This window comes from Pantherophis guttatus, chromosome 3 (genome assembly GCF_059756535.1).
Source record: "Pantherophis guttatus breed Tessera chromosome 3, ASM5975653v1, whole genome shotgun sequence".
NCBI classification, from domain to species: domain Eukaryota; kingdom Metazoa; phylum Chordata; class Lepidosauria; order Squamata; family Colubridae; genus Pantherophis; species Pantherophis guttatus.
In genome coordinates this window covers 45,700,522-45,727,712 of record NC_142065.1, presented here as the reverse complement: position 1 = coordinate 45,727,712, position 27,191 = coordinate 45,700,522, and the positions used below count along the sequence as shown (strand labels likewise).

At 41.0% G+C, this 27,191-nt stretch overlaps 1 protein-coding gene across 1 annotated transcript in view; it reads left to right on the top strand.

The window, feature by feature from the left end:
* Positions 1–970: 970 nt before the first annotated feature.
* Positions 971–27,191, top strand: part of SLC60A1 (solute carrier family 60 member 1) — a 48,046-nt gene continuing 21,825 nt past the window's right edge. Inside the window, exons 1-3 of the mRNA XM_034414419.3 lie at positions 971–1,934; positions 23,404–23,602; positions 26,365–26,604. Coding sequence (XP_034270310.1) covers positions 1,702–1,934; positions 23,404–23,602; positions 26,365–26,604 — 672 coding nt within the window. The 5' untranslated portion in view covers positions 971–1,701. The remainder of the gene's footprint in view (positions 1,935–23,403; positions 23,603–26,364; positions 26,605–27,191) is intronic.

Genomic DNA, 27,191 nt, shown 5'->3' with positions numbered 1-27,191 from the left:
TTCCAGATATGTGAAAGACCACTTTAAGTGATGATAGCACTAAAGTTTCCATGATGATAGCTTAACGCAATGCAGTGACCTGCTTCCTGCTCAAGATCTTCTGCTGTGAGTGAAGCAAACTATGTCCTCATGAAATGTGTGAAACAGCTGTGAAACATGTGAACCAGCTGAGCATATAGCCAATGTGTAAATATTTGTCTGTACACACAAAACACAAACTATATAGTGACCACATGCATTCTTCATTATGTCTACCCAACCTCTCCACCAAAAACAATTTTAAGAAGAAATTGACCGTGTAAAGGTTATGATTCATGGCAATCAGACTCCCCAAAGCATAATCTGAAAGCACAAATGATGGAGTGTTAGCAACAGGTGGATCTTGCCAAGACTTAAGAACAAGATAGCTCTCATGTGAATGCAATAAATACGTTTGCTTGATGAGCAACACAAGGAAATCCAAGGGAAGGTTGCTATTTGCAGTACCTTTGAAGGTGGACCCTTCTTCCCTTAAATCTCTCTGCTGGTTCCTAACTACAAAGGAAGAGAAATTCCTTCCCCCTTAACTGTTACACAGTTTTGGGGAGAGGAGTAGGCCATTCATGAGGTGAATGCTGATGGTTTTAACAGAAGAAGTTACTTAGTAACGTTTAATATGAGTTATGGCACCTTCATTTGTCAAGAACAGAGAAATAAGCAAATAAAGGGGGGGGGGGGAAATCTCAGTTCTGTTTGGAGTAGTTTCAAATGGTTCTCTTGTTTTGCCTATGGAAAAGTGATTGGGGGAGGGGGAATCGTCTCAAATGGAAAAGCCGCGAATTCTAAACTGAGGGCAGACAGGTGAGGAGTCCCGGGCTCTTCCGTGTCTGAAACAACCCGCCAACTCAAAAGATGCCGATGTCCAGGACACGCGCTTTCGTTGTGCAACCTCGGCGAAAGAGCCGCACCGGGAGAGCTGACCCATTTGCGCGCCAATCCGGTTTCTCGGAGGCGGCAATGCGGAGGAAGGTTAGGCGCAGCTCCCAGGTGGCGGAGAAAGGCGACCGTGAGGAGAACGCGGCCGTCTCCCGTCTCGGCGAGTGACCCCGAGCTGTTGCTGGGCGCAAGGGCGAGCGCGGGTCGGAACCGCCGGTCCGCTCGGCGCCTCTGAGCCATCTCAGCCGGTGCCCTGGGGAGCCGGCCAAGGGAGGCGACTCGGCCGGTTGCTTATGCGCGGCCCTCTAGGATGAAGGGGCGGAGCCAGTGCCAATCCAGCACTGCTGTGTCCGCTCGCTTTGCGCGATACGCATCCTCCTCTTGCGGCGGAGAGACGGGGAGACGCCGACTTAGCCGCTTGGGGATCGGCAACCGCCGGATCCGGGACCGGGGCAGCTGAGGCGGAGGACGCGCGATCGTGAGAAGGGAGAATCGGGACGTGGCTGGGCGGAGAGGCGAGGCGAGGCGTGGCGGGCGGGGAGGGGTATCCGGTTGCAGGTGTTTTCGAGCAGGATCCCACTGCCGTAAAGCCGACTGCGCTGGCTCGGCTGAAGGGAGGAGGTTTTCCCGAGGTTCCGGCTCGCTGCTGCCCTGAGCGCGGTTCCGGCTAGGTTGGAGCGCGGGTGCCTAGGGGGCGCCACTCGCCTGTTTGGAGCCGCTCCGCCCGTCCCAGCAGGGACTTGGTCTGGGAAGGAAGGCGGCCGGAGACAGGAGCGCAAGCCGAGGATGTGGCGGTGGGATGCGCGGGTGACGAATCTCTTCAAGAGGAACCTTCAGCCCACGCTGACCTACTGGAGCGTCTTCTTCAGCTTCGGCCTGTGCATCGCCTTTCTGGGGCCCACCCTGCTCGACCTGCGCTGCCAGACCCAGAGCTCGCTGTCGCAGATCACCTGGGTCTTCTTCTCGCAGCAGTTCTGCCTGCTGATCGGGAGCTGCTTGGGCGGCGTGTTCAAGAGAACGTAAGTCAGCGATTCCCGCTCTTGCTCGCTGTCTCGGGCTCTCGCCATCGGCATCGCCTGCCGCCTCCTTTTCCTTTGGGAGTGAAGATGCTGTTGGCCGGGCCGGGAGAGATGGAGGGGAGACCCTTCCTCTTTTGCCACTTAGGCACCTTTCCAGTATCCAGGAAGGTGAGGTCGACCATCGCTTGTTGGGTGGGATGCGTGCCAAGCTGTGCCCTAGAAATCAGCGCCTGTTTCTCTGCCTGCGCCTGTTTTCCGGTGCTACAAGGCTGGAACAGATCTGATGCTGCAGTTCCTGATCGTCTAAATTAAGGACCTTAGGCAAAGTTTGAAGCATCTGTGCCTGTTGAAATCCATGCCCAGTTTCTCATAAGTCCCAGCCACAAGTTTGGGCATAATTCTGGGTACATGTGTGTTGAATTGACTCCAGCAAGCAGAAATACTGAAGGGATTTTGTTTTCCTTTAAAAATGACTAGGTACAATTTTATTCCTGGTTCCTAAATACATAAGCAGGTTGGGTAGAAGCCAGACTCTCTGTCTTGGACTGTGATAAGGGGGGGGGGGAGAAGCCAGCCATACAATGCTTTGTTTGGGGGAAATATGTTTTGATGTGCAGGCCAGGGTGGATCACACACAAACTATGGCTTAACTTTATGAACATTACCTATGTGTTGCTGCAGAGACTGGATTTAATGGATGGTACAATCCAGAGGACATTTCTGGTGGGTGGATGTGTGGGTGGATGAGTCAGATTGTGTAGGACACCTAGCACAGTAGTGGGCAACACCTATTCAAAGAGAACTTGGTCCCTGTGTCTTTAAGAGCAGCCCTTCACACCAAAATCAAGCCATTAGTAGCTACATACATAACTGCTTGTTTAAATGATAGATTACAATGAAATAAGATTAAACAATGATAGAGATGCAGTCACAAGGGAAATTTAGAGTCAGTTATCTTAAAAGCAGTTAACCAATATCCCACTTAGATATGCTTCTTATACAGGCAATTGTGAATGCAACACACACTTTTCCACATTTTATTGCTTTTGCTAGCTGAATTTGATTTTTTGCAAATTAGGTCCATGTCTGGTTCCAAAATCAATGTGCTTCTTTCTATTCGTGAATTATTTAAAACATATCCTCCAATAACTTTCAGAGGACTTATCCAAATAAAATCAAAGTCAAAGATAAAATATGAATAGGGCCCGTAGAAAATGATCCTTATTGTATTGACCATGTACCTGTCAGTTGAGAAATCCCACAGAAATCAATCATGCTATAGGATCACCTTCCAGGCCCTACATTAGCAAACCTTGGGTCTGTTCACATGACATCATTGTGGTTATGTGAACTCTTTTGCCTGCATAGAGGTGGTTGCAGACTTTGGGGGAATGGAGCATGTGGCAGGATCCCAGAAGGATTTACAGTGGGGAACCAGCAGAACACAGCATGCCTGATGGACATTGACATAGAAACCTCAGGCTGCAGAAATCATGCTGAGAATTTCTCTTTGTAATTTAAGAGGTTTGTTGTAAAGGACTTGTTTTAATAACCTCAGTGTCCAAATTCAAGCTGTCATCTTCTCTGAAAAGTTGGCAGTTAACATCTAGTGGCCAATAAGCATTTAAATTGATGTACGGTAAAACAGTTAAATATTCCATTTTCATGCAGAGTTCCAGGACAAGATGATGTTATTCTTTTTAAATCATCAATGAACAATTAATAAGGCAATGATCCCTGTAAAGCAGAAAACATGAACAGTAATTCCCCATTTTACTCCCAATTTGTGTTGCATAATTGCTGCTATATTAATTTGTTTGAGGTTCCCATTTTAAGTTATAATTAATACCTGTCAATTGATGTTTAATCTGGAAAAAAGTTTTAAAAGTCTGCATGTTACGTACGGACATATGGATCACCCATTTGCGTGCCCGCCGCTGATTGGCTAATCTAGCAGCGGGAAAAATAAACCACTGTCAGTGGCCGGCAAGACTGCCCTTCGCTTGCTCCTGATTGCAGCTGGAAATAAAGTGCTGAAACGGACTACGATGTCCCGCCTCATCTATTTGCACCCCATATCTAACACTGGCGACGAAGATGGGATTCTGAAGAGGACAAGAAAGGGGTCAAAGGGCATTGACCTTCACCTCATGGCATCCACGGCCATCTACTAGGAAGGAACAATCTTGTCCAGCAAACAAAAAAAATGATGACCAGCCAAACTTCTGCTGCACCAGCTATCTACAACCCACAGATGGAGGAATGGCACACCTATATGGGATGATTCCGAATGTTCCTGGAAGCCAACAACTACCAAGACCTCCCAGACAACAGAAAAAGAGCCCTCTTTCTCACCTACTGCTGCCCAGAAATTTACAAGATAGCTCAGACCCTTGCATCACCGGCAGATATCGAATCAATGACCTGGTCCACACTGCAGAATATCCTAAAGGACCATTATGCCCCAACAGCAGCACCAATGGTGAGCCAAAATGAATTTTACCACCGGCAGCAAAGAGAGGGTGAGACCATCAGCAATTTTGTGGCCAAATTGCGAGAAATTGCAACCAAGTGTGAATTTGTCTATCTGGAGGAGATGATGAAGGATAGACTCATGTTGGGGATGAGGGACCTGACCCTACAGAAGAAGCTGCTGATTCGGAGGGGAGCCACCTTCAAAGATGTGGTCGAGGAAGCCAGAACCGCAGAAACATCTGATAATTCCGCCGCTGACATCCGAAAGACCAGTGGAGTACATTGCACCCAACAAGAGCCTGATTGGGCCATTAAGGTCCCTGAGAACAAAACTGAAAACTGAGAGGAGGAAGAGGCAGTGAACCGAATATGCCTGGAAAGAAGAGTAAGCCAAAGAGACAATGATTTTAAACAATCCCGTTGCCCGGGGTGCATTGGTTTCCATGCTAGATCAGCTTGCCAGTTCAAAAATGCCATATGCTGCTGGTGCCAGCAAAAGGACCACATAGCTGAGGTCTGCAGGGCCACACAGCCTATACCATACCAACCCAGACCCCAGGCTGGTCTAGGGAGGCAAGGACATGCGAGACCTGGCCCCAAAGACACAAGAAGAACCGTAGCCAGAAGCAAGAGGAATAAATCAAACAACTGTGGGCCACTCAGACGCATGTGATGCTAATAAATACCATGTCACCATCCTCTATAGGGAGACCCCTTGCAGCATGGAATTAGACATGGGGTCCTTCTTCACCATTGTGTCATGGCAAACACTGAAGAGCCTCATCCCGACAATGAAGAAAAAACAACTCAAATTGCAAAACATCACTTTAAATGATTTCCAGGGAAATAACATCCCCGTGCTAGAAGGAGCATCAGTGCAAGTCAAGTTCAATGACTTCAGTGGACATCTGTCCCTAACCGTCATCGACAATGACAGACCAATTCTACTGGGCCTGGAGTGGTTCAAACCCCTAGGAGTAGGGGTCACCGGAATCAACAAAATCAGTGGGAGTGAACTAGATCAACTGCTGGCAAAGTTTGGGGACATCTTTTGATGGGAGCCTAGGCAAGTATACAGGAAAACCTATATCTTTTAACCTAGACCCTAGTGTTACCCCAATCAGGCTAAACCACCACAGGGTTCCATTTGCTCTTTGGCCCAAGGTAGATGAGCAATTAGATAAGCAAATTGCTCAGGGGATTCTGGAGCCAATCAACCACGCCACGTGGGAGACCCCAATAGTCACCCCAATTAAATCAGATGGCCAAATTGGGGTGAAGAAAGTCAAATTCCTGGGATATTTAATTGATAGTTCAGGGATCCATCCCACGGATAGTAAAATCAAGGCAACCACAAAGAACAAAACTGAACTCCAGGCATTTCTTGGGCTGCTAAATTTTTATAGTATTTTCTTAAAACAGAAAGCCACCATTGCTGAGCCATTACACAGACTACTAGGGAAGACGGCCTCGTGGACCTGGGGAACGAAGGAAGCCCACACATTTGCAGCCATTAAAGACTTGTTGAACACAAGTCCTGGAAACATTACACTTGGGTCACCCGGGGATTGTACGAATGAAGTCGCTGGCCCGGGGCTATATTTGGTGGCCAAACTTGGACAGACATTGCAGAATGGGTAGCGACATGCACGCCATGCCAGGAAACCCAGCCAGCTCCACCCCGGGCACCCATCAGGGAGTTGGAAATCCCTAAGAGTCCATGGTCATGGATACATACTGACTTTGCTGGGCCAATGGGGGAACAAGTGTTTCTAATTGTCATTGACGCGTGTTCAAAATGGCTAGAGGTAGTGATAATGCCCAATCTGACTACAGAAGCAACTATAAGGACATTAAGAAAATTGTTTGCTACCCATGGGTTACTGGACATCCTTGTCTCTGACAACGGGCCACAGTTAACTGCAAAAACAATTGAGTCGTTCCTAGCAGAGCAAGGATTCAGACATGCACTGGTTGCCCCATTTAATCTAGCTAGTAATGGTCAGGCAGTATGAATGGTGAGACTGACCAAAGAAACACTCACCAAAATGGGCCCCGGTAACTGGCAGGAAAAGATCGACAAATTTCTCTAAGCCCAACATATCACCCCCAGCGCAACTACTAATAAAAGTCTAGCTGAACTATTAATTGGCCAGAAACTAAGGTCACAGTTGGACCCCCATTCCCACCTGGAGGTACCCCTGAACTCAACCCAACAACTCAGGGAATTTGAAGAAGGGATTTGGTGTTTGCCCATAATTACATGGGCTACCCCACTTGGGTACAAGTAAGGGTAGTAGCCATAATGGGGCCAAAGTCATACCAGGTGGAACTTGAGGATGGCAGGGTATGGATGAGGCATATTGACCAACTCTGAAATAGACTAGGAGAGACCTGGTTAAGGCAACCTGAAAAATCCACCATCCAACAGGGCCAGAATCCTGGGAGGCCACTAAGTGAGCCTCCGCCCCAAGGAGCATACAAAACAGCAAGCAGAAACCCCTACAATAAAAAACTGTCCCTAGGTCCAAACAACCCAGAGACCCTAGACTCAAACCCGAGGGAGGACCGCAAACACTTATCTGAGGAACCAGGAGTCCAGTGACGAGAACCAGGAACCGGTTGTGTTCTAACAGGAGGGGAGGGGTGTTACGTACATACGTATGGAGCACTCATTTGCATGCCTGCTGCTGATTGGCTAATTTAGCGGCGGGAAAAATGAACTGCTGTCAGTGGCCGGCAAGACTGCCAGGGCTCTTTAAAAAGAGAGCTCCAGCAACCTGCCCTTCTCTTACTCCTGATCGCGGCTGGAAATAAAGTGCTGAAACAGACTACGGTGTCCCGCCTCTTCTATTCGCACCCCCTATCACTACATGTTTTAAATCTTGGTGTTTTAAAGGTATTGACTATATTTTGATCAAGGTTTTCTATTAAACAGTCTTTAAAAACGAATTCTTTTAATTCATGGGATGTTTGCATAATATTTAATAGGCTCATGATCAATGCGTGTTTTAGAATTTCTTGAATCAAGGCAAGCACACCAAATATTCATGTAACAACAGTTTTGTATACAATGATATTGTTCCATTACAACAACTCTAAATAAAATAAGTCACATTAATTATTCTTTTCAACCTCATAATTAGGGAGTAAAAAAGAACAGTCCTGCTTGAACTTTTAACTATTGATATGCCTGAACATATATCATCCTATACAATTATTTGACTTCAACTTTATAGTGTGATGCAAAATTGTTCCATAAAATCTTTAGAACAGAATTTTTTATAATTTTATGATTTATGTGGACGAGATCACAGAGTAGCTGTCACGTATTAATGAAAGAGAAATTGTGTGTGAAATGGTTTGGACCATTTTGAGAAAAATGTGGGGTTACATCTTGATTTCTAATCATCTGTCTTGGCAATATTGGACAGTGTCTTCTATGTCAGAAACTTGCTCTATTATTGACCAGCATTGTTCTTCTAAAACATCCCCATAATTTGATTCTGCCCAAGAAACCTTTAAAGGAAAAATGAAATTAAAAGCAAATGATTATGGTATTTAGAATAGTAAAATGGCCCTATTCTTTCCAGAGAGTTATGTATATTGCTTGTATTATCTATACTAACAGAGCCTATTTAAGCATGAAAGAAACTGTTTAGTCATGTATTTTTATCATTAAAGGAAAATTCATTGGCAAAATTTCTTAAAGATTCTGTAGGCTAATCATTGTTAATCAATATTGTATTTTTCCCAACAGTCCTAAGTAAGTCCATTTTTGCTGACTAAGTGTAATTCCCAGCATTCCATTAGATGTAGTCTAAGAACAATTAGACTGTAATTAGACTGTATGCAATTAACTTGTATACAGTGCAACTAGTAAATCATAGCTTTGATGTGCAAGTTTCTAAAACCTCAATTGAACTTGCAAGAACATTAGCTAGTCTTTTAAATCTGTTTTCATCCTACAATGTACAATATGTTTTCTGATTATGAAATATGCTGCAATTCTAACTTTACTGGGGAAAAACTGAGATAGAAGGCAACTTCCTAAGTGCCAGGTAGACAGCTGTTAATAACTGTGGAGTCCTTGGTGCTCTCTGAGCTTGGTTGTTTGCTTGTACCAAGGACTCCTCAATTCAACCCTGAATGACATATCTCTTCTATAGATGTTAATAAACTAATACTGAAGAATTCTATTCTTGTCATCAGATAATCAAGTACATTTGGAAACAGAAATATTGATGGTTGTACTTAACACAGTTGTGGAGAACTAATTGACCCAGTGAACAAAATACTTTTGAATGCCTTTTAGTTCTCCCACCACTCCCATGAAATCCTTAATGTTCCATCATCCGGATCTCAGCAGTTATCTTTCAAGACACTATAAAAAATGATGGCTTGTCTCTGTGCAGTGTTTGGAAAACACATGTTTCTCTAACTGATGCTATCTTCCAGAGTGTTATTTGAACTGATGATATTGACTTAAATGGCATTTTTACATCTAAAAATTAATTTTCCAACCAAGTCCTAAAACTAAGATCCATTGACATGGGAGCATAGTTGTCCAATATATGATTTGTCATTATCTGTTGACTCTGTGACAACATTTTTAATTCAAACTACAGAGATGATGGGTTACTGTGTAATGGAATTAGAAGTATTCACTTAAATGACCCCGATTGTTAATTCAAAGGAGAAATTATTTTTATCCCTAGATAAATCGAGCTTATTTGGAAGCTAAGATAACTTTGCTCATGGATCCATTCCAGGGGTGAAATCTAAATTTTTTTGCTACCGGTTCTGTGGGCGTGGTTTAATTAGTGGGCGTGGCTTGGTGGTAAGGTGACTGGGTGGGCGTGGCCAAGTCAATGTCACTTCTTTGCCCTTTTTTAACCTACAAAACACAACACAACACAACTGGCTCACCCACAATGTAAAAGCAGCTGTGCTAGACCCAAAATGGCCCTGCAACAAGCAGGAACTTCACACAGCCACAAAAAGCCCCAAAAAACAACTTTCACACTTTACACACACACACACAACACAACACAACACAACACAACTGGTTCACCCACAATGTAAAAGCAGCTGTGTTAGACCCAAAATGGCCCCTGCAACAAGCAGGAACCTCACACAGCCACAAAAAGCCCCCAAAACCAACTTTCACACTTTACACACACAAAATTCCACGTACAGCTTTGTGAGATTTTGTGTGTTTGTGTAGTTAGAGTGAAACACTACAGAAACACAGTAAATCTCAGAAAGCTGCACAAATATTATTTTATTTTAATTTATTTTGATTTTTATATAAAAGCAGCTAAATTTAAAACTTCCTAAACTTTAAATGGCTAGGTCTAAAAAAAGAACAACCCCCCCCCAATTAACTATTTTTTTTAAAAGCTCCCAAAGGGGAAAAAAACTTACCCAATAGATCAGGGGTCTCCAACCTTGGCAACTTTAAAACTTGTGGACTTCAGCTCCCAGAATTCCTCAGCCACCTTTGCTGGGAGTTGAAGTCCACAAGTCTTAAAGTTGTAGATAGAGCTGCTCACCGATGAGCTTGATTGCAGGCAGGGAGATTCAGTTGCTTGCTGATGCAATGGATTGCGTTGCGACTAGCAGCTAAGGTAAGCAAGCTGGAGGCTTGGGGGGGGACTTTTTTTTCTTTTACATGGCTCTGGTGATCCAAGCTGAGTTGCCTGGTTAGCAGGCAACTCAGCTGGGATTGTCAGAGCTTGGCTGGTCAGAGCCATTTAAAAGGAGAAAAAGGCTCTGATGATCGCGCGGCTCACCTGGGCATGGGGGGTGGGGGCAGGGATTTTTGCTACCGGTTCTCCGAACTGCCCGCCGCCATCACTACCTACTCACCCGAGCCGGTCATAACCAGGAGCATTTCACCCCTGATCCATTCTAAGGACTACTTGTGAATAACCTGTCTCTATATGATTGAGGTAAATTCCTAGAAAGGCCCTTTAAAGAGGTTTCTTCTAGCACCCCATTGTGACTGCTTTTTTAGAGTCATCTACACTTCTCTAACCAGTCTGCTCTAATCAGACAGACCCAACAAGAGGAAGAATGGTAAGCCCCCAGCCCCCGCCCCCCAAAATCTACCCACTGTTTAATCTGCATTCAAAGAAACAGCAATTGTCAGGTACAAGAAACCAGGAGCCGGGATAGAGTTCAAAAGTGCTACAAGTTTATTTCATGCCATCTATACATGATGTATTTGACCCCTGCCCTCAGGGTCAGCCTGGTCATCTCCAACAGGAAATAATGAAAAAGCAAATAGCAGCCTCCAATAGTTAGGACCTAGAAAATGGCTGCCAGGGTAATCTGACTCATGTGCTGCTGGTGTAATGAGGGGAGGTGATTTAGCAGATGATTCAACAGATGATCCCTTGGGTCAGCCAAGACATGTGAATGGGACCTTTGGGTCCAAACCTCTTACTGCAGCATGACAGGTAATTTGTTTAGCAATCTTTTTGCAGTGAGGGAGGCTGCTTGCTTGCTTATTGATTGATTGATTGATTGATAGATCATTTCAAAGCTGTGTTATGGTATCCCTGGAAGAGGCAAGATGTTTAGCTCTTTTTAGGCTTGAGAAATTTTATTTTTTTAGTAAAATAGTTAATTAAAAATTGTTAAACCTAATGAAGTATAACACACATTCCATTCCCTATCCATGTGGACAGTATTGAGTTGGGATGGATTAATTGCCTGGACTTCCTTCTGCTATTTGATAGGACATAAACATGGATCTCCTAGTCCAACCCCTTTGTTGATATATAATATCCCTAACAGCTGACTTTCCAACTTTCATTTGAATGAATGAGAATGCTCCACTTCTATTACATAATTGGTTTCTGTGTTTTGGTCTTGGATATTGTAAAACTAGAAGGGGCTTTCATGGGCCTTTGAAGCAGGCTTCTACGTTCCAATGGGCTACCTTCACAAGGGCCAAGAAAAGGTTGGTAAGGTAAGAAGGGAATGTGGAACAGGGCAAATGAAAATGGCACAAATTTATCTTAAACATTTTTTTATTCATTGATTTATTTATCTCACTGATGCCAGTCAGATGACCTGAAGATACACCTTTGAGATATGTGATGAATGTCTTTATAGCAGACACAGTGTCCAAATTTTTCATGTGCCAAGTGTACAGCTCTTCAATTGTATGTACATTCAGTTCAGCTCATAGTGACTGTTGATGTCTTTACATTGTATTTTGTAGATGGCACCTGTTTTTCCTTCTGGGGCTGCTGGGTCTTTTGGTTTGCTTAGAAAGTTTTGGAGGGCTTTAGTTGGTTTGATTCCATGAGGTTGTAATAGTCTGTTGGTGGTTTCTTGGATGTTTTTGATGTTGACAGTGTTATCTTTTTTAAGACTTGAATTGGTTGTGCCGTATTGGTTGAATGGTCAGGCACTTTTTGATGAAGTTGCACTGATATCCATTTTGTTGGAAGATGTTGTATAGATAATGTGTTTCCTTTTTCTGCTGTTCAGAGTTTCTGAAGTGTGTTTGTACTCATCTAAATAGAGTTCTTACAGCTTTTCTTGTAGGAGGTTGTACTATTACTTTGATAGTGGAGCATTTGATTGGTGTGGGTGGTTTTTTGATACACTTATGTTTCTAGTTTGCCATCGTAGTCTCTGTTGATCAGGATATCCAGGAAGGATAGTGAGTTGTTTTTTTCTCTGGTGAATTGGATTCCTTTGAAGATGATGTTAATGGTTTTGTAGGTGTTCCCTAATTCGTCCTTTTTATTATGGTGATGATGTCATTTACATATTTGTAGGGCTGCTATCGAGTCTAGATATCACATTATGACCTCCATTATGGCTCCTGAAAGTAATGATCCCATAGGTTTCCACAGGAGTCATCTAGTACATACAGTGTAAAAGCTGCAACAGTCAATACTTAGCACAAACACACTGAAGACTAAAAGAAAGCATCCATGAACACCAATTAGCAGTCAGAAGACCTGATAAAAACTCTTTAATTTCACAACCTATGGACAGACTTAATCATAGTTTCAACTGGGAAACTGTGACCATCCTAGACCAAGCCAAGTCCAAAAATATGAGATAATTCCTAGAAGCCTGGCTTTCTAGCAAATCGACCATCAATAGACATAGACATAAATAACATCTACATACTGTGCAAAAGAGATAAAAAGGGAACAAAAAGACCAAAACACCTTCCCACCAGCAACATCCAGATGAGCATAGATTAACACCAAGATTACTTTCAGACCAGCAATCAAGTAATAAACAATACTCCAATCAAGAAACTGGCAAACCAATTAACAGTAAACAGCCCAACAAAACAACCTCCAACTTAAGTCCCACTGACAGAAGAAGCCACTAGAACCGTGATGGTGAACCTATGGCACGCATGCCACAGGTGGCACGCAGCACCCTCTCTGTGGCCATGCAAGCCATCCCCCCCGTTTAGTTCTGCCATGCATGCTCGCACGCCTCCTGCCAGCCAGCTGGTCATGGGTCTCTGCCACATATGCGTGGGGTGTGGGGCTTGTGCGGGGGGGTGAGCGCATACAGAGGCAGGTGTGCATGCGCGGGGAGCAGGGCACACACAGGGTGGGTGCATGTGCATGCGTGGGGGCAGGGCTGCACGTACATTGCATTTTGGGGCACGCTTTGGTCACTCGGTCCAGAAAAGGTTAGCCATCATTGCGCTAGAATATAAATTAAGAGCAAACCCCAATCCTTATTAGCACTGATCACGTTACCTAGTCTGAGTAATGAAATGTCTGCAAAAAAACAACCAAGCTCAGAGAGCACCAAGGATCTCACAATTCAATCCTGAGCTACAAATATTCTCCTTTTTTGGTACAAGCAAAGAATATTGAGACTTTAGCTCCTCCTCCCAAGCAAATTTGTAAATCAAGTCAATTTGTGCCAAAATCTTCTCTGAAGTGGTGGCCTCAAAAAGGATCAGTCCATTATTTAAACTACTGCAAATGAACATCCTTAAAGTCTTGGGTTTAGAGGAAAATCTTATTACTATATTTGGAAAGAGAAATGCAATTACCGCTTGCTGGAGATGTATTGCTGGAAGACACACCCTTAAACTAACAGCTGCAGACCCCAGTGCTTACAAAGTATCAGTCTCCTATCATGAAGATTTTGTCTTGAACTACATGTGATGCTTAGATCATCCAAAAAGATTCCATTATTTTTATTGGCATCCTTGTTTTGACCCATCAGGGGTTCAGAATTTATACTTCTCTTGGAGGATATGAAATCTCAAAAGAATATGAAAGAAACTCATCTTAAATTCATAAGTCTCTAAATGTGTGCTAGAGATGGAGTGGGGGGAGAGATAATCAAAGATGATGAGACATATCACAAGAGTTGGCAGTACTGTATATCCATTTTGTTTTTGTGAACAATTTTTTTCCTAAAAGCAAGGCATAATGCTTTTAAATTCACTCTATTATATTTAGTGTGCCACTCTTTTATGATTAAGCACATTCATAGATTTCAGTACACATTGCTTTCTTTTATTACAAGTCCTTAATTCTTTTTGTTGAAATTATAAAGAAATATATGATAGGCTCATTTTTCATCTTTTTTTATCAAACAAGGAAACAAAGGTTTTTGTTAATGGGCTAATGCCTTATTAACAATTCTGAGGTTGAAAGTTGAGAGTGACATTAGGGAAATTTTTTTATTATGCTGACTATTGCCAATTTTATGGTCAGAATTTACAATCAGAAGAAACATACAGGCCACACATTTCTCTAAACCACAATATGATTTGTTTTTCACTTCATGTAATGATGAACTTTAAAAACTATTGGATTTTAAACCATGATTTATGTCTTAATATTTACCTGGGAACTCAGATATTGTACTTTTGATGGATTCCAGCAAGATTTGATTCTTGGCACATGCATGGACATAGCTCTTCCAAGAATGTGCTATAATTTCTTGATTCTGTCTAGTCATCTAAACAGAGGAGTAAATCATTTCTTATTGTGACTGACTGGTTTTTGTTGCAGTCCATGATATTTTCAGTCGCTACCTACTGATCCCTAATTTGAAGATGTCTATTTTCTTTCTTGTCATAGGTCCTACATTATCAATGGAAAGACCATTGGTTTAATTGTTCTGATCTTCCTTGTCACTATGAGATTAATCTCCTCTTTAATCAATAATTTATCTTTTCTTGAGCCTAAGCAAACAGAACTATGTATCACCTTTCTTTTTTTGCCACCCATTTAAAGTTTACTAATCAAGTTGATTGATATTAAGTTTGTCTTAATGTTGAGCAAGAATCTGGATTTTTCACATTCCTTTTTTTTTTTTTTTTTTTTGCTTTCATTATCTTTCAGCTTCGTATTTTCATTCAGGACATCACCTTTCCAATCTGGCTATTTATATGAACAGATTGAACATAGAGGGATGGGGAGAACAAGTATGCTAATCTCACTCTTTTCCCTGTGTTTCTCCAAACTCAGTTCTTGCAGTACTTTTTGTTATAGTAAGTTTACTTGTTATATGTTAAAAAAAACCGCTTTGGAAGGGTAATCAGGTGTTCTGGCATACCAATCTGTTTTATCAATAAAGGAGAATATTATTTGTAGCTCAGGGTTGAAATGAGGGGTCTCTGGTACTCTCAAAACTTGGTTGTTTTCTTGCAGATATTTCATTACCCAAACTAGGTAATATCAAGTGCTACCACTGATGATGTTACCTAGTTTGCTTGTTTTCTTGCAGAAGTTTCGTTACCCAAATTCAGAGAACCCTGAGGACCACTCAATCAGTCTTAATATATTGCACATTCTCAGGTGTTCTACACAAAGGCCTTGCTATAACATCTTGTATTCTCCACCCTTCTATTTAACCCATCTTTTGTTAGCTATGTGTGGGTATAACTATTTGGTTATAGCTATCTCTTGCTTACTTATTTGTCATTTGTTTCTCCATGGGCAGCTCTATTCTATTTTATAAACTCTTAAAGAAAATCAGGTTTGTGGGGAAATTTAGTTTAATCATTTGTAAGTTTTCTTAAATTTCCCTTTGAAAAATTGAAAAATATCTATACACTAAGTCTAGGGTGATATAGCTGTGTTTTATGTTTGCCAGCTGAATGACTGCCTCTTCCATGCAGCTTAATTAACAAACTACATTTTATTATAGCCATTGAAGCATGGCTAAATACAATACAGGTAGTCTTGACCATTCATTCAGACCATTCAAAGTTACTATAGCATTGAACAAATTGTGGTTATGACCGGTTCTTGGAGTTCCAGCCGTCCTAGCAGACCCATGGTCACAATATTGCAATTCAGGTAGTTGACAACCAGTTCCTACTTATGGTGATTGCAGTGTCCTTCAATCACATGATTGCCATGTGTGACCTTCCCTCGCAGCTTCCTTAGAAGTTGCAAGTGGCTGGGGTAAGTCTCCCTCAGCCTCATTGTGCTCATGCTGTGCTGGCCACTCATGCTGTGCACCCTCTCCAACTCTCACTTTACCTCCATCACAACCTTTTATGCCTTCCCTGACACTCACAGCCTTGTGTGCCCCTCCCTGGCCCTTGCTGTGGCCCCTGAGCAACCCCAAATAACACTGCAATCCTCACCATGGCTTGCTTGTACCTTTGGGCAGCCTCACAGGCCTTCACTGCATTTCCTCGGACCCTCGCACACCTTCCTCAGCCCTAACCTCACCTCCTCCTCACACACACCTGCATGCCTCTCCCAAACTCTGTTGTGCATCCCTTACACTTTTATGGCCCCCCTCATGCCTCTCTTACCTGGCAGCAGCCACTTCCCTTCTTGCGAGCCACCTGGGGCTTACTACTTCCTGCCAGCTTTCCCATTGACTTGCTTGTTTCTTCACCTAATGACCATTGGATTTGGTTAACAATGGCACCTGTGATTGCCTCACCAAACAGTGCATTCCTGCTTTATGACTTAATGATGGAAATTCCGATCTCAATTGCTTTCTGCACTTCGCTGTGCACTTAAGACCCTGTTGTTCCGCCAGGCTGGGCTATCAACATAATAATTTTAAATTGGGTGTTTTAAATTTCTGGGGTTTTAAATTGAGCCAAATTATTTAATAATTTTAAATTATTTTAATTGATGTTTGTCTTGTGCTTTTAATAGGCTGTACACCGCCCTGAGTCCTTCGGGAGAAGGGCGGTATAGAAATAAAATTATTCTTATTCTTATTCTTGTAAGTGTTGGACTACCTATATATGAATCCAGCAACTGAATAGAGATTCCTGGATAAGGAAATCCTGAAAATACTCAAGTCTCTTTAAATATGTTGGTCCTGTTGCTCTGGTTATTATTTACAGTATCTGTACCCCACATTTTAAAATAAATTCACATATACATACAATGCACTAAATAATAAATGTGGTCCTCAGATCACAATAGCTCTGTATCCCTGGTGTGTGTGTGTGTGTCCTTAGGTGGCTAGGAAATTCTGAGAGTAGAAGTCCATCTTCAAGTTGGTAAGTTGGAAAAACACTGATTTAGCACAATACGTAATACAGTGTTTGTGTCATTGCCATTCTATATCTATCTTTAGCTCTCTTTCCTCTTAAATGCTCCTTCCAGGTTCAGCCTTTCCCCATTTCACACTTTAGGGTTTTTTTTATTACTATTAAAAACTAGTTCACATTTTTTCTCATTGTTGGATCCTACACTGTCTATAAAAGATGGAGCAGTTGTTGAATCCACCCAGGGTGCTTTAGAGTTATTTCAGTTATTTAATAACTTTGTGTTCCTTTCTAAATTTCAAAGCATACTTTTGTGCAGGATTTTAAAAAGGTTTAGATTTTAATCTATTTATGAAAATATAATTTTTTGTTCAGCTGTCTGGAAGATTATTTCAGAATAGATGAGTGCTGTTAACATGGCTGGATATTGACTGTGGAAGAATCCTTTCAGGAAAGACCTAATGCCTGTCAGTTTCAAGGCTCAGTTTCTGAGATGCCAACTCCATGCTTCTGATAAGCAAGCGAGATAGTCTTGTTTCTCCCACACATCTATTGTCCAAAAGATAATACATTTAAATGTGAAGGTTACAATTAGAATGAATCATATTGTTCTATTCATTTAAAAAAATACATTTAGAAGAGTTACTCACCTTCCTCTTATGGGAATTCCACCTTAGGAATTATTTAGGACAATTCCTTGTGACTGTGCACAAATGCTCACTATCTCAACCTATTTATAGTACAAACTTGTAGCTCTAACAAAGGCAGTTCTATGATTCTTTGATACCGTCCATCTACTTATCAGTTTCCCTTCTTTCACTTCTCCCATACTTACAAAACAGTAATATTTTTTTTTCTGACATTGATTTGCATCACATGCCTGCTTGCATATCATCATCTTCTCAAGGGAGTAGCAAGTCATTATTTGTTCCAGGATTGATTGATGGTTTTTTCTTGCAGCCCACAGTATTCTTAGCAACCATTTCCGGACCTATGCTTGAAAGCATTTTGAAGACCATTTGTGCTATTTATGTGTCGGTTAGGGAAGTTCTTTTACCAGAAAATCAAATTTATATTTCAATTTTAGTACATGCTTTATCCTTACAGCATAGGCAGGTGAAGTTGATTTTGTGGCGTGTGAAAATGTTCATTGTTCTGTGTCTTTCCTAGGTGTAAATCAAAGTCATACTGGAAGTGTCAGTGAGATATTATACCAGTGGTGAAATTCAAATTTTTTTACTACTGGTTCTGTGGGCATGGCTTGGTGGGCGTGGCAGGGGAAGGATACTGCAAAATCTCCATTCCCACCCCACTCCAGGGGAAGGATATTGCAAAATCTCCGTTCCCACCCCACTCTGGAGCCAGCCAGAGGTGGTATTTGCTGGTTCTCTAAACTACTCAAAATTTCCACTACTGGTTCTCCAGAACCTGCTGGATTTCACCCCTGTATTGTACTCTCTGCAATGATTAGGGTATGCAATGCAGATCCCTGTGTATCTGCAGTGACTCTTGGCTGCTCATCCGTATCTGGGAAGTTGCTTGTAATTCTGACTAGTTCCTTCTTTGAAGTTATTGGCACATTTTATTTGGATAAAGGTTGAAAGCATTAACCAACAGATTAAGTTTTTCTTTACCACCGATTTTTTTATGTAGTTAGGAATTTGCCTTAGACTGAATTTGGCTATTAGTTTCACGTAATGAAATTCTGATGATATTAGATAGTAGCAATGCTAGGGTTTAAAGCAAAGGTCTTTTTTGGCCCCAGGAATGAACATGGGATGGTCTGCATTGAAAGCCTGACTTTCAATGTTCAATGTACCCTGTTCCACCAGGATAGAGCCCTCCTGTAGTGCAGGAAGAGTATGACCCCTTTGTATAACATATTTAACAATGTAAATTCTATTGTAAATTTCTAGAAATCTAGAAAACTTCAGTCCATTTGCTATGATTTACTGATAATCTTTTAGATACTTTTGGCCTGGATGATTGAGTCTTCACTTATATGTTGCTTTTCATTTTGGGGAGAAACCCCCTGAAGTCCATATAGCAACAGTTGGTTCATTCCAATGACTCTCTGCCTACCCAAAATTTTCGTTTTGACTGAAAAAGTTACTTGGATGAGTAATGAAACATCTCAGTTTTAATAAACTTTGGTCCAGTTGCCGTGATGTAACCTTTTTAGATAGAAATCTAGTGCTTGTGTTCACATAATACGCTAAGCTTGATTAGTTTTATTTTTAAATTGTGATTGCAAAAGTTTCTTTATGCTTCATTATACTGAAGTTTCTATAATAATCTTACTATAACAGACCACTTACCATACTTATTTACCTAACTGATATAGCCACCAAGCTTACAAAAAGCTAGTTACCAGATATACTTGCATATAAGGCTGTCTTGTGCATAAGCTGACTCTCAAATTTTTAACCAAGCTATCGTGAAAAATGTGTATTTTTGTGGTATTTTATGGTATTTTGGTCAAATATTTAAGGGTTGGCTTATCCATGTAAGGTCTTATATGTATGAGTACATAGAGGAAATACAGGTGTTTTTAAAAAAGAACATTACTGTATATACTTGTGGATAAGTCCATCCACATATAAGCCAAACCTTATATTTCTCTGCAAGCATATATGGTACATCTTCCACACAACCTGAAGGTTACAGATAGTCCTGGTGAAATGATTACTTATTGTCATGGTAAGCTCGGATTTGGGGTCAGAGGAGGGGACCAATAATGAGTAGCACGTGCCGGACTCAGCTTCAAAAGTGCTGACAGATGAGGAACAGTCAACTCCAGTGCTACCAGATGGACTGACATCTGAGCAGGCAGAAGTGGTGGAACAAAACAGCAACCAGCAGTCATAGCTGCAGTCCCTCTCTGAAGATGAGGGTGTGGGGTTACTGCAAGTGTTTGGCGGACTGCAAAGAGGTTGGAACAAAGGCGCTCTGTAAAATTGTTCAACAGAAGAAGTCTAGCCCCACTAAATAAACTACACCAGGGCTGTTTCTGTTAAAATGGAGCAGCAAGCACGAAGCTCTCCATGAACAACTGTCCATTAATTCTCACTCCATTGACTTGACTTGTGAACCTTGCAATCCAGATTTTGAACCTGGACCAGCCAATGAATTTGCTACAAGCTATGACCCTTGGACTCCACCTGACTATTGTTCTGCTTGCCTATTTGATTTAGAAAACTTGTAAGCCAGGCTTGCTGAATGTCTGGAGGCAACTTGTCTCTATCCTGCAAATGTATGTATTTGCAAGCCTGATTTAGTGAAGAGAACAAACCCATGCTTTCGTGTATTTGTGTGATGTTGGCTTAGGACAGAACTCTCATTAAGTGATGGTTTGAAGTTACAACAGCATTGAATTAGGGTCTGTGGTCTTATGATAAGTTGTGGCCATTGCAGTATCCCCAGAATGTAATTGCAATTCAGATGTTCAACAACTACAATGGTCACAGTGTCCCAAAGTCACATGATTGCTATTTGCAACCTTCACTGCTAGCTTCCAAAACGGAAAGTCAGTGAGAAAGCTGGCAGGAGATCATAAATGGTTATCATGTGACTGTGGACTCTGTGACCGCATGGGGTTCATCTAATGACAGCAGCTGGGACTGCCATAACTGCTCTCCTAAGAGGGAATGATCATTTGATGGCAGACTTTATTACTGCATTGCTTAGCAACAGAATTGCCAATCGTACTTATCATCATTAAGCAAGGACTACTTGTATTCATTTTGTCATTTATGAAACATAAAATCTTGCCTATCTCAGTAAAATAATGAATTCTCAATTATATGTTTCTGAGTGATTGGGTTTTGCTTAATTTGAGTTAGTAAAATTTAAATACCCTATACACTATGTAGTATATTTTTAAGAAGGACTTATATCTGTTTGAGTAATATGATTTAAATTTGATTAGGGATTAATCCTTGTTTTTGTCATTTTGTTTGCATAATTTTCAACAATTATTGATATAAGAAATTCTTTTACTTAATTTTTACCGTTTCTATTTCCTCCTTAATACCAACATAATCATCTCCTTTGGTGAGATGGGCAGCTATATACTGTATATTTGATTAATACAATAAATAAATAAAAATTAAATTCAGGGTGCCTCCATATCAAACTGTCCATAAGAAGATCTTAATAACTGTTTCACTAGCTTCTGTAGAAGTTGATCTGCTTCTAATTCAACACATATGGAAGCAAATGTGAGCAGTTTATTATCCAATTTTTCTTTAACAAAAATAAAACTCCCAGGTGTTTCCCTTACTTTAAAATTATATTAGCTTTAAATAGAATTTCAACCCCTCTAAATAATTTGTTACTGCTGCAAGATATTGTTTATCAAAATATTTTTTCCACATGGTGTGTTTTGTATGTTTCTTGAAGTTAACTTCTTTCCCATATAATATATGTTGCTAAATCTTTTCACTTTGTGCTGAATACACTAGTAACAAATTTATCTCTCTAAAGAAAAACACAACCATCATAATACATTGATTGATCCTCCCCTTTCCTTGTATTCCTTCCTTTCTTTATCCCTTAATCTCACATGCCCTTTTGTCTTCCTATAGCCAATCCCACCATCCTAATTTAGGAAATGAACTTCAGTAGGTTAAAAGAAAATCCAGTCCCAAGCTCCTTGCTTGGTCTAATAATTACTTTTAATTCTTTGGTGGTCTAATGTTTAGTTTTCAACTTGATTAGGTCTGTTGAGGGAGAGGGGTTGGGGGATGACTTAGTACAGATATGTCAGTATGTTGTATGAGTTCAGATCATTTGATCAGTTAGTGTATTTGAGTATCCAATCCATAGAAACCACTAAATCAGATAATTAAATAAAGAGGAAAGGGTTTTGTATGAATGTTGCCCATATTATTCTCCAGGATGGCTTCTTTGTGATCCCAAGGCCTCCAGAGAATATTGATCTGTATTAAGTAAATCTTGCAATCCTAAAGAGCTTCTGAAGTTCCCAATTGGAACTCTAAAGTGGACTCTTAAGAGAAATGGAGAGTTGAATTCTGGGCACAATAATAAACAAACTATTTCTCCGTTTTCCCCGGGAGATTGTTGCAGTATATAAGATGTGTCGACGTTAACCTACATGATGGTTGGGGGAATCCTGGGAGGTGAAGTCCACACATTTTAAAGTTGCTGTGGTTGAGAAATCTGGATTAGAGAATGTTATTTTAAATTTTACCTGCTCCTCCACAATATAGCTGTTGATGTTTTCCTAAAGAACTTGACAATTAATGTTTAACTTCTCATTGTGTTCTTAGGCCAGTTGAGTGTAGAAGATAGCTGTTCTCCTTCGACAAGTTTCATGTGTAGCATTCCAGTTTTGGAACAGTGCCCATTCCTAGTTGTTAGTGTCTGCATATTTATTCCCCGACGAGCTCTTTTTGTATCCCAGAGGTATTGCTTTTATAGCTCTGAGCCTGTTGCTGACACTTCACTAGCACTTAGCAGTTGTTTTTTTGCTTGCTGCTCCTATTTTTATATGTATTTTTCATTCCTATGTAAATCAATACCAAGCTCCAATTTGGAGCCTAGCTGGATATATATTTAAGTCCTTTCAGAATCAGTTATTTATAAGAGGTTCCATGTAACTGATCAGTAGATTGTCCTATTTTATTATGATCTTACTAGAATGAAAGCTAGCCTATTTGATGTATTGTTTACCACATTTAAAATTTGTTGGCAAGGATTTGTTTTCCATATACATCAATTACATTACGTGGCACTTGCTTGTGTCAGATTCATAATAAGCATTAGTCAATTAAAGCTAGACATAATTCTACCGATGAAGGGGAAGTTAAACATACCCCCTCTGAATAGTAAAAATGCAGGAAGTGGAAACAGATCTACTGTAGCAATCCTCATTATAGCCATCTATTTTCTCCTATTGAGCAAATATCATAGCAAAATGGATGGGAATGACAATAAATTATAATCCAGCACAATATATATCATGCGTTGGGAAAGTCTCTTTTAAAAATCTCTCTTAAAAATCACTGGCAAGATCCAATGCATCTCATTACTATAGTGACCATATTATTTTATTTATATTTCTATTCATTTATTTAAATGTATTATAACCAACAACTCTGGCAAATTCGTGGCATCTTGAAAAAATCCAAAAAAGTATTAAAAAACCAGTTTAAAAAACGCCCCATGGCATAGACAGCCTAGATTAAAATAACTAAAATAACCTCCATAATAACAAAGAATCACAGTAGGGACCTCACAACACAGTAGCCCTGGCACTAAAGCCAGGTTTTGAGGGCTTTTCACTACCCCAGGAGAAGGGGCACCATCCGTACTCTGAAGGGTGCGGTTCCAGAAGGCAGGAGCTGCAACAGTTAAGTTAGTACCATGTTCAGTCAAATATCCTATATCAGAACACCTGAACAAAACCATTACAGTCCTTACAATAGTGCTTGAAATAACTGGCCTATGATACAGCAACATAAATAATTTGTGCCTTTTCTTTTCCAGATTGGCACAGTCTCTGGTCGCTCTCTTTGTTTCATCCCTTGCTATTTCTGTGGTTTTTGCCATCATCCCTGTCTGTCACAATGTGGTGGTCCTTGCGGTGGTCATGGCTGTGGCTGGGCTGGCCATGGGTTGTATTGACACACTTTCCAATTTGCAGCTGGTGAAGATTTATCAGAAGGATTCAGCGGTCTTCCTGCAGGTGAGAAGGAGACTGGTGGATGCTGGGCCTAATTTTGCACCCCTGTTTGTGTGCTTGTATTCCCCTACTTCTCCATTGGTTCATAACTGTTCAAGGCTCCCTTGCACTTGCCATGATGAGGAATGTTTTCCTCTGATGGGGAAATATGAAGATATGTAAACTGAGTCCCTTCTTTATGTTTATGCTAGGGAGAAGGAAGAAAAATTTCATTTTGTACTGAGCTTGGATGGTTTACTTTCTTTAGAGTCAAAATCAGTGTAACATGGAAGGGAAGCCTCAACCTTCTTGGTGCTTTCAAAGAGACAGGATTTTCCTAAACACTATGTTAGAGCAGTTAGAGCAAAATCTGTGATTAGAAATGGTAAATGCTGCTGCATCTGGGCATCTCTGGCTTTCTCTTGTGTCCCAAATACCTGTATATTTTCTTTTCTGCACCCTCCATGTTGCATTTTGGAATATACCATAATATTTTCATTTCCTTTCAATTTCTGTTGCGAGATAAAAGCATGCAAATGCAAGTAGATAAATAGCTACCACTTTGGTGGGAAAGTAACAGTGCTCTGTGATGTCATGCTGACCACATGACTGAAAAACTCTCTTCGGAGAGCACTAGATAAATGGCCTTGAAATGGAGATGAATACCGCCCCTTATAAAGTAAAGGTAAAGGTTTCCCTTGCACATATGTGATGGTCGTTCCCGACTCTAGGGGGCGGTCCTCATCTCCGTTTCAAAGCCGAAGAGCAAGCGCTGTTTGAAGACGTCACCGTGGTCATGTGGTCGGCATGACTAAATGCCAAAGGTGCACGGAACACTGTTACTTTCCCACCAAAGGTGGTCCCTATTTTTCTACTTGCAAAATGCTTTCAAAATGCTAGGTTGGCAGAAGCTGGGACAAGTAACGGGAGTTCACCCCATTACGTGGCACTAGGGATTCGAACCACTGAACTGCCGACCTTTTCGATTGACAAGCTCAGTGTCTTAGCCACTGAGCCACTGCATCCCAACCGCTCCCTATAGTCGGCAACAATTAGCAGAGTAAAATCCACAGGGTGCCTTACCTCCATCTTATATATACCGGTACTTTAGTTTAGTCCAAGCAAGAAGATATGTGCCCTATACCGTCCTTCTCCCCAGATTAATACTTGGATGCAAAACTAGAAGTAAAGGCATGTTGGATCCAAACAGAGCCATGATATAGCACTAGGGAATACTGCACATAATGAATGCATGCAGTCATTTCAATGTTGATCTGGCATTCAGACCAGTCAAGAGAACTAGACCATCGGCCTCGAGAGCAATAGAATTGAGTGCATCAATTTATAACTTGTTTCTGAATAAGTAAGACAAGATTTAAGTACTACATTGTGTTAGAATAATGAATGTAACTTCTTTATCAATAGAAGTTAATCTGTGGATACATTTTAGCAGTAACAATAGCACTTAAGACGTACCGTATATACCGCTTCATAGTACTTTACAGCCTCTCTAAGTGGTTTACAGTGTCATCATATTGCCCCCAACAAACTGGGTCCTCATTTTACCGACCTTAGAAGGATGGAAGGCTGAATCAATCTTCAGTCAGTCACAATCAAACTCCTGGCAGTGAGTAGAATTAGCCTGTAATACTCCATTGCAACATTGTGCCACCATGGCTTTGTTGCCAGTTTTGTATACATGTATACAAAATATATATCTGTATATTTTTGCCAGTTTTGTATATTTTAGAGTTCTTATCATGTTCCCATTTACTAAAATAGATACTTCCCTCTTTCTTGCACACCCCATTCAGACCATGTTAATGTTACATATGAAGCTGTTAAAACATATCTGTGGCTGGGAGAGAAACAATAATTCTATAGTAACTATCTCACCACAATCTCATCTTCTGCTACCAAAAGATAAAGGCATGTTACAACATTTTCCTGGAGGATTAGTCTTTGCTTAGTCATAAACTAGCCATTAATCCTATCTTGGGTAACACACCAGCTATGGTTAAAGCAAGCTAATTTATAGCAAACCACAGCTATAAACTGAGATTAAATTATTCCTACTCAGTGGGGGAATTCAAATTTTTTTACTACCAGTTCTGTGGGCGTGGTTTGGTGGGCGTGGCAGGGGAAGGATACTGTAAAATCTCCATTCCCACCCTACTCGGGGGCCAGCCAGAGGTGGTATTTGCTGGTTCTCTGAACTATTCAAAATTTCCGCTACTGGTTCTCCAGAAACTATTCCTACCCTGTTTTCCTACTCCATCACAATCTTAAGCAATTATCTAGTTTAGATGATATCATAAACCAAACCATAATATGGTTTAGCATATTATATTGAACCGAGTTACGATATTGATTTGCGTCACACCTGAGGTCAGCATTGTAATTGTGCTGGTTTATCCTCCAGTTCTTCTGTGGTATAGGACAGGGGTTTCCAACCTTGGCAACTTTAAGACTTCAACTCCTAGAATTCCTCAGCCAGCAAAGCTTTAGTTGCCAAAGTTGGAGACACTGGTATAGGAGATGTCTATAGTTCTAGTCTCCCACATAGGAAGAGCAAAATGTCAAGAGCACTTGGGTAGCATATGAAGTTTATTGCAGGGTTAACTCTACACACAGTCTTGCACAACCGATCTCAGATGACTTTAGCGACAAACTATTAATTCATTCTGAACCCTATTCATTTCATCTGGCCAGATTTGTTATTGGCAATGTTGGATATCACAAACTGAGAGGAATTAACCAGCTTTTCTCTTTGTCATTCTCTGTAGGCCCTTCATTTTTTTGTGGGCTTTGGTGCCCTGCTAAGCCCTCTGATAGCTGATCCTTTTCTATCAGACACCAATTGCATCTTGGCAAATGGCACAGCCAGTGGTAGCAGCAACCTCCCTCACATCCGGAAATCATTGGTCCCACATCATCCTGGGAACCTGACACATTATGACCTACCCATAAAAGGACTGGTGGTGACCAGAGTATCTTATGCTTTCTGGATTATGGCTTTCATCAACGTAAGTATGGACACCTTCATAGCCAATTGTTCCAAGTATAATGTTCATACACATCTTCAGAGTAATGCAAGTAGAAGCTTTTGATTCCAGGTTGCAACTTGTTTTGACATTCTGACAGATCAGTCTTCTCAAAATGTTTCCACCATCCTCCTTTCTCCAAATATGACAGTCATATGAACAATGGGCACAGAGAAATCCAAAGCTTTATTTATGTCGCATTTTGAGAGGCCATGAGCATAACATTCAATAGACTGTTCTGCCTCTGCCAAAACTATCAGATTCACAAAGAAAAGATTGCCTATGTGGTTTGCTACAGAAGAAGCATATTTTGCCTAATATCTAAATCTTCCTAATCCAGGAAATAAATTAATAATCCTCCCCAGTCCTTTCTGAAACAGATGCTGTCTTTTCTTCCTCTTTTACAGAATCCAATTAGATTAATTCTCACTTTTCCTATTTCCCCTTGTTAATAAAATTCCACATTTCAAGAAAGAAAGGAGGACAAGTTCATGACTGATGTTTTTCGTGATCAGTGCCATTTCGGAAGGGCGTTTGCTGATTTCAATCTCCATTCAGTCTTGAGCTTG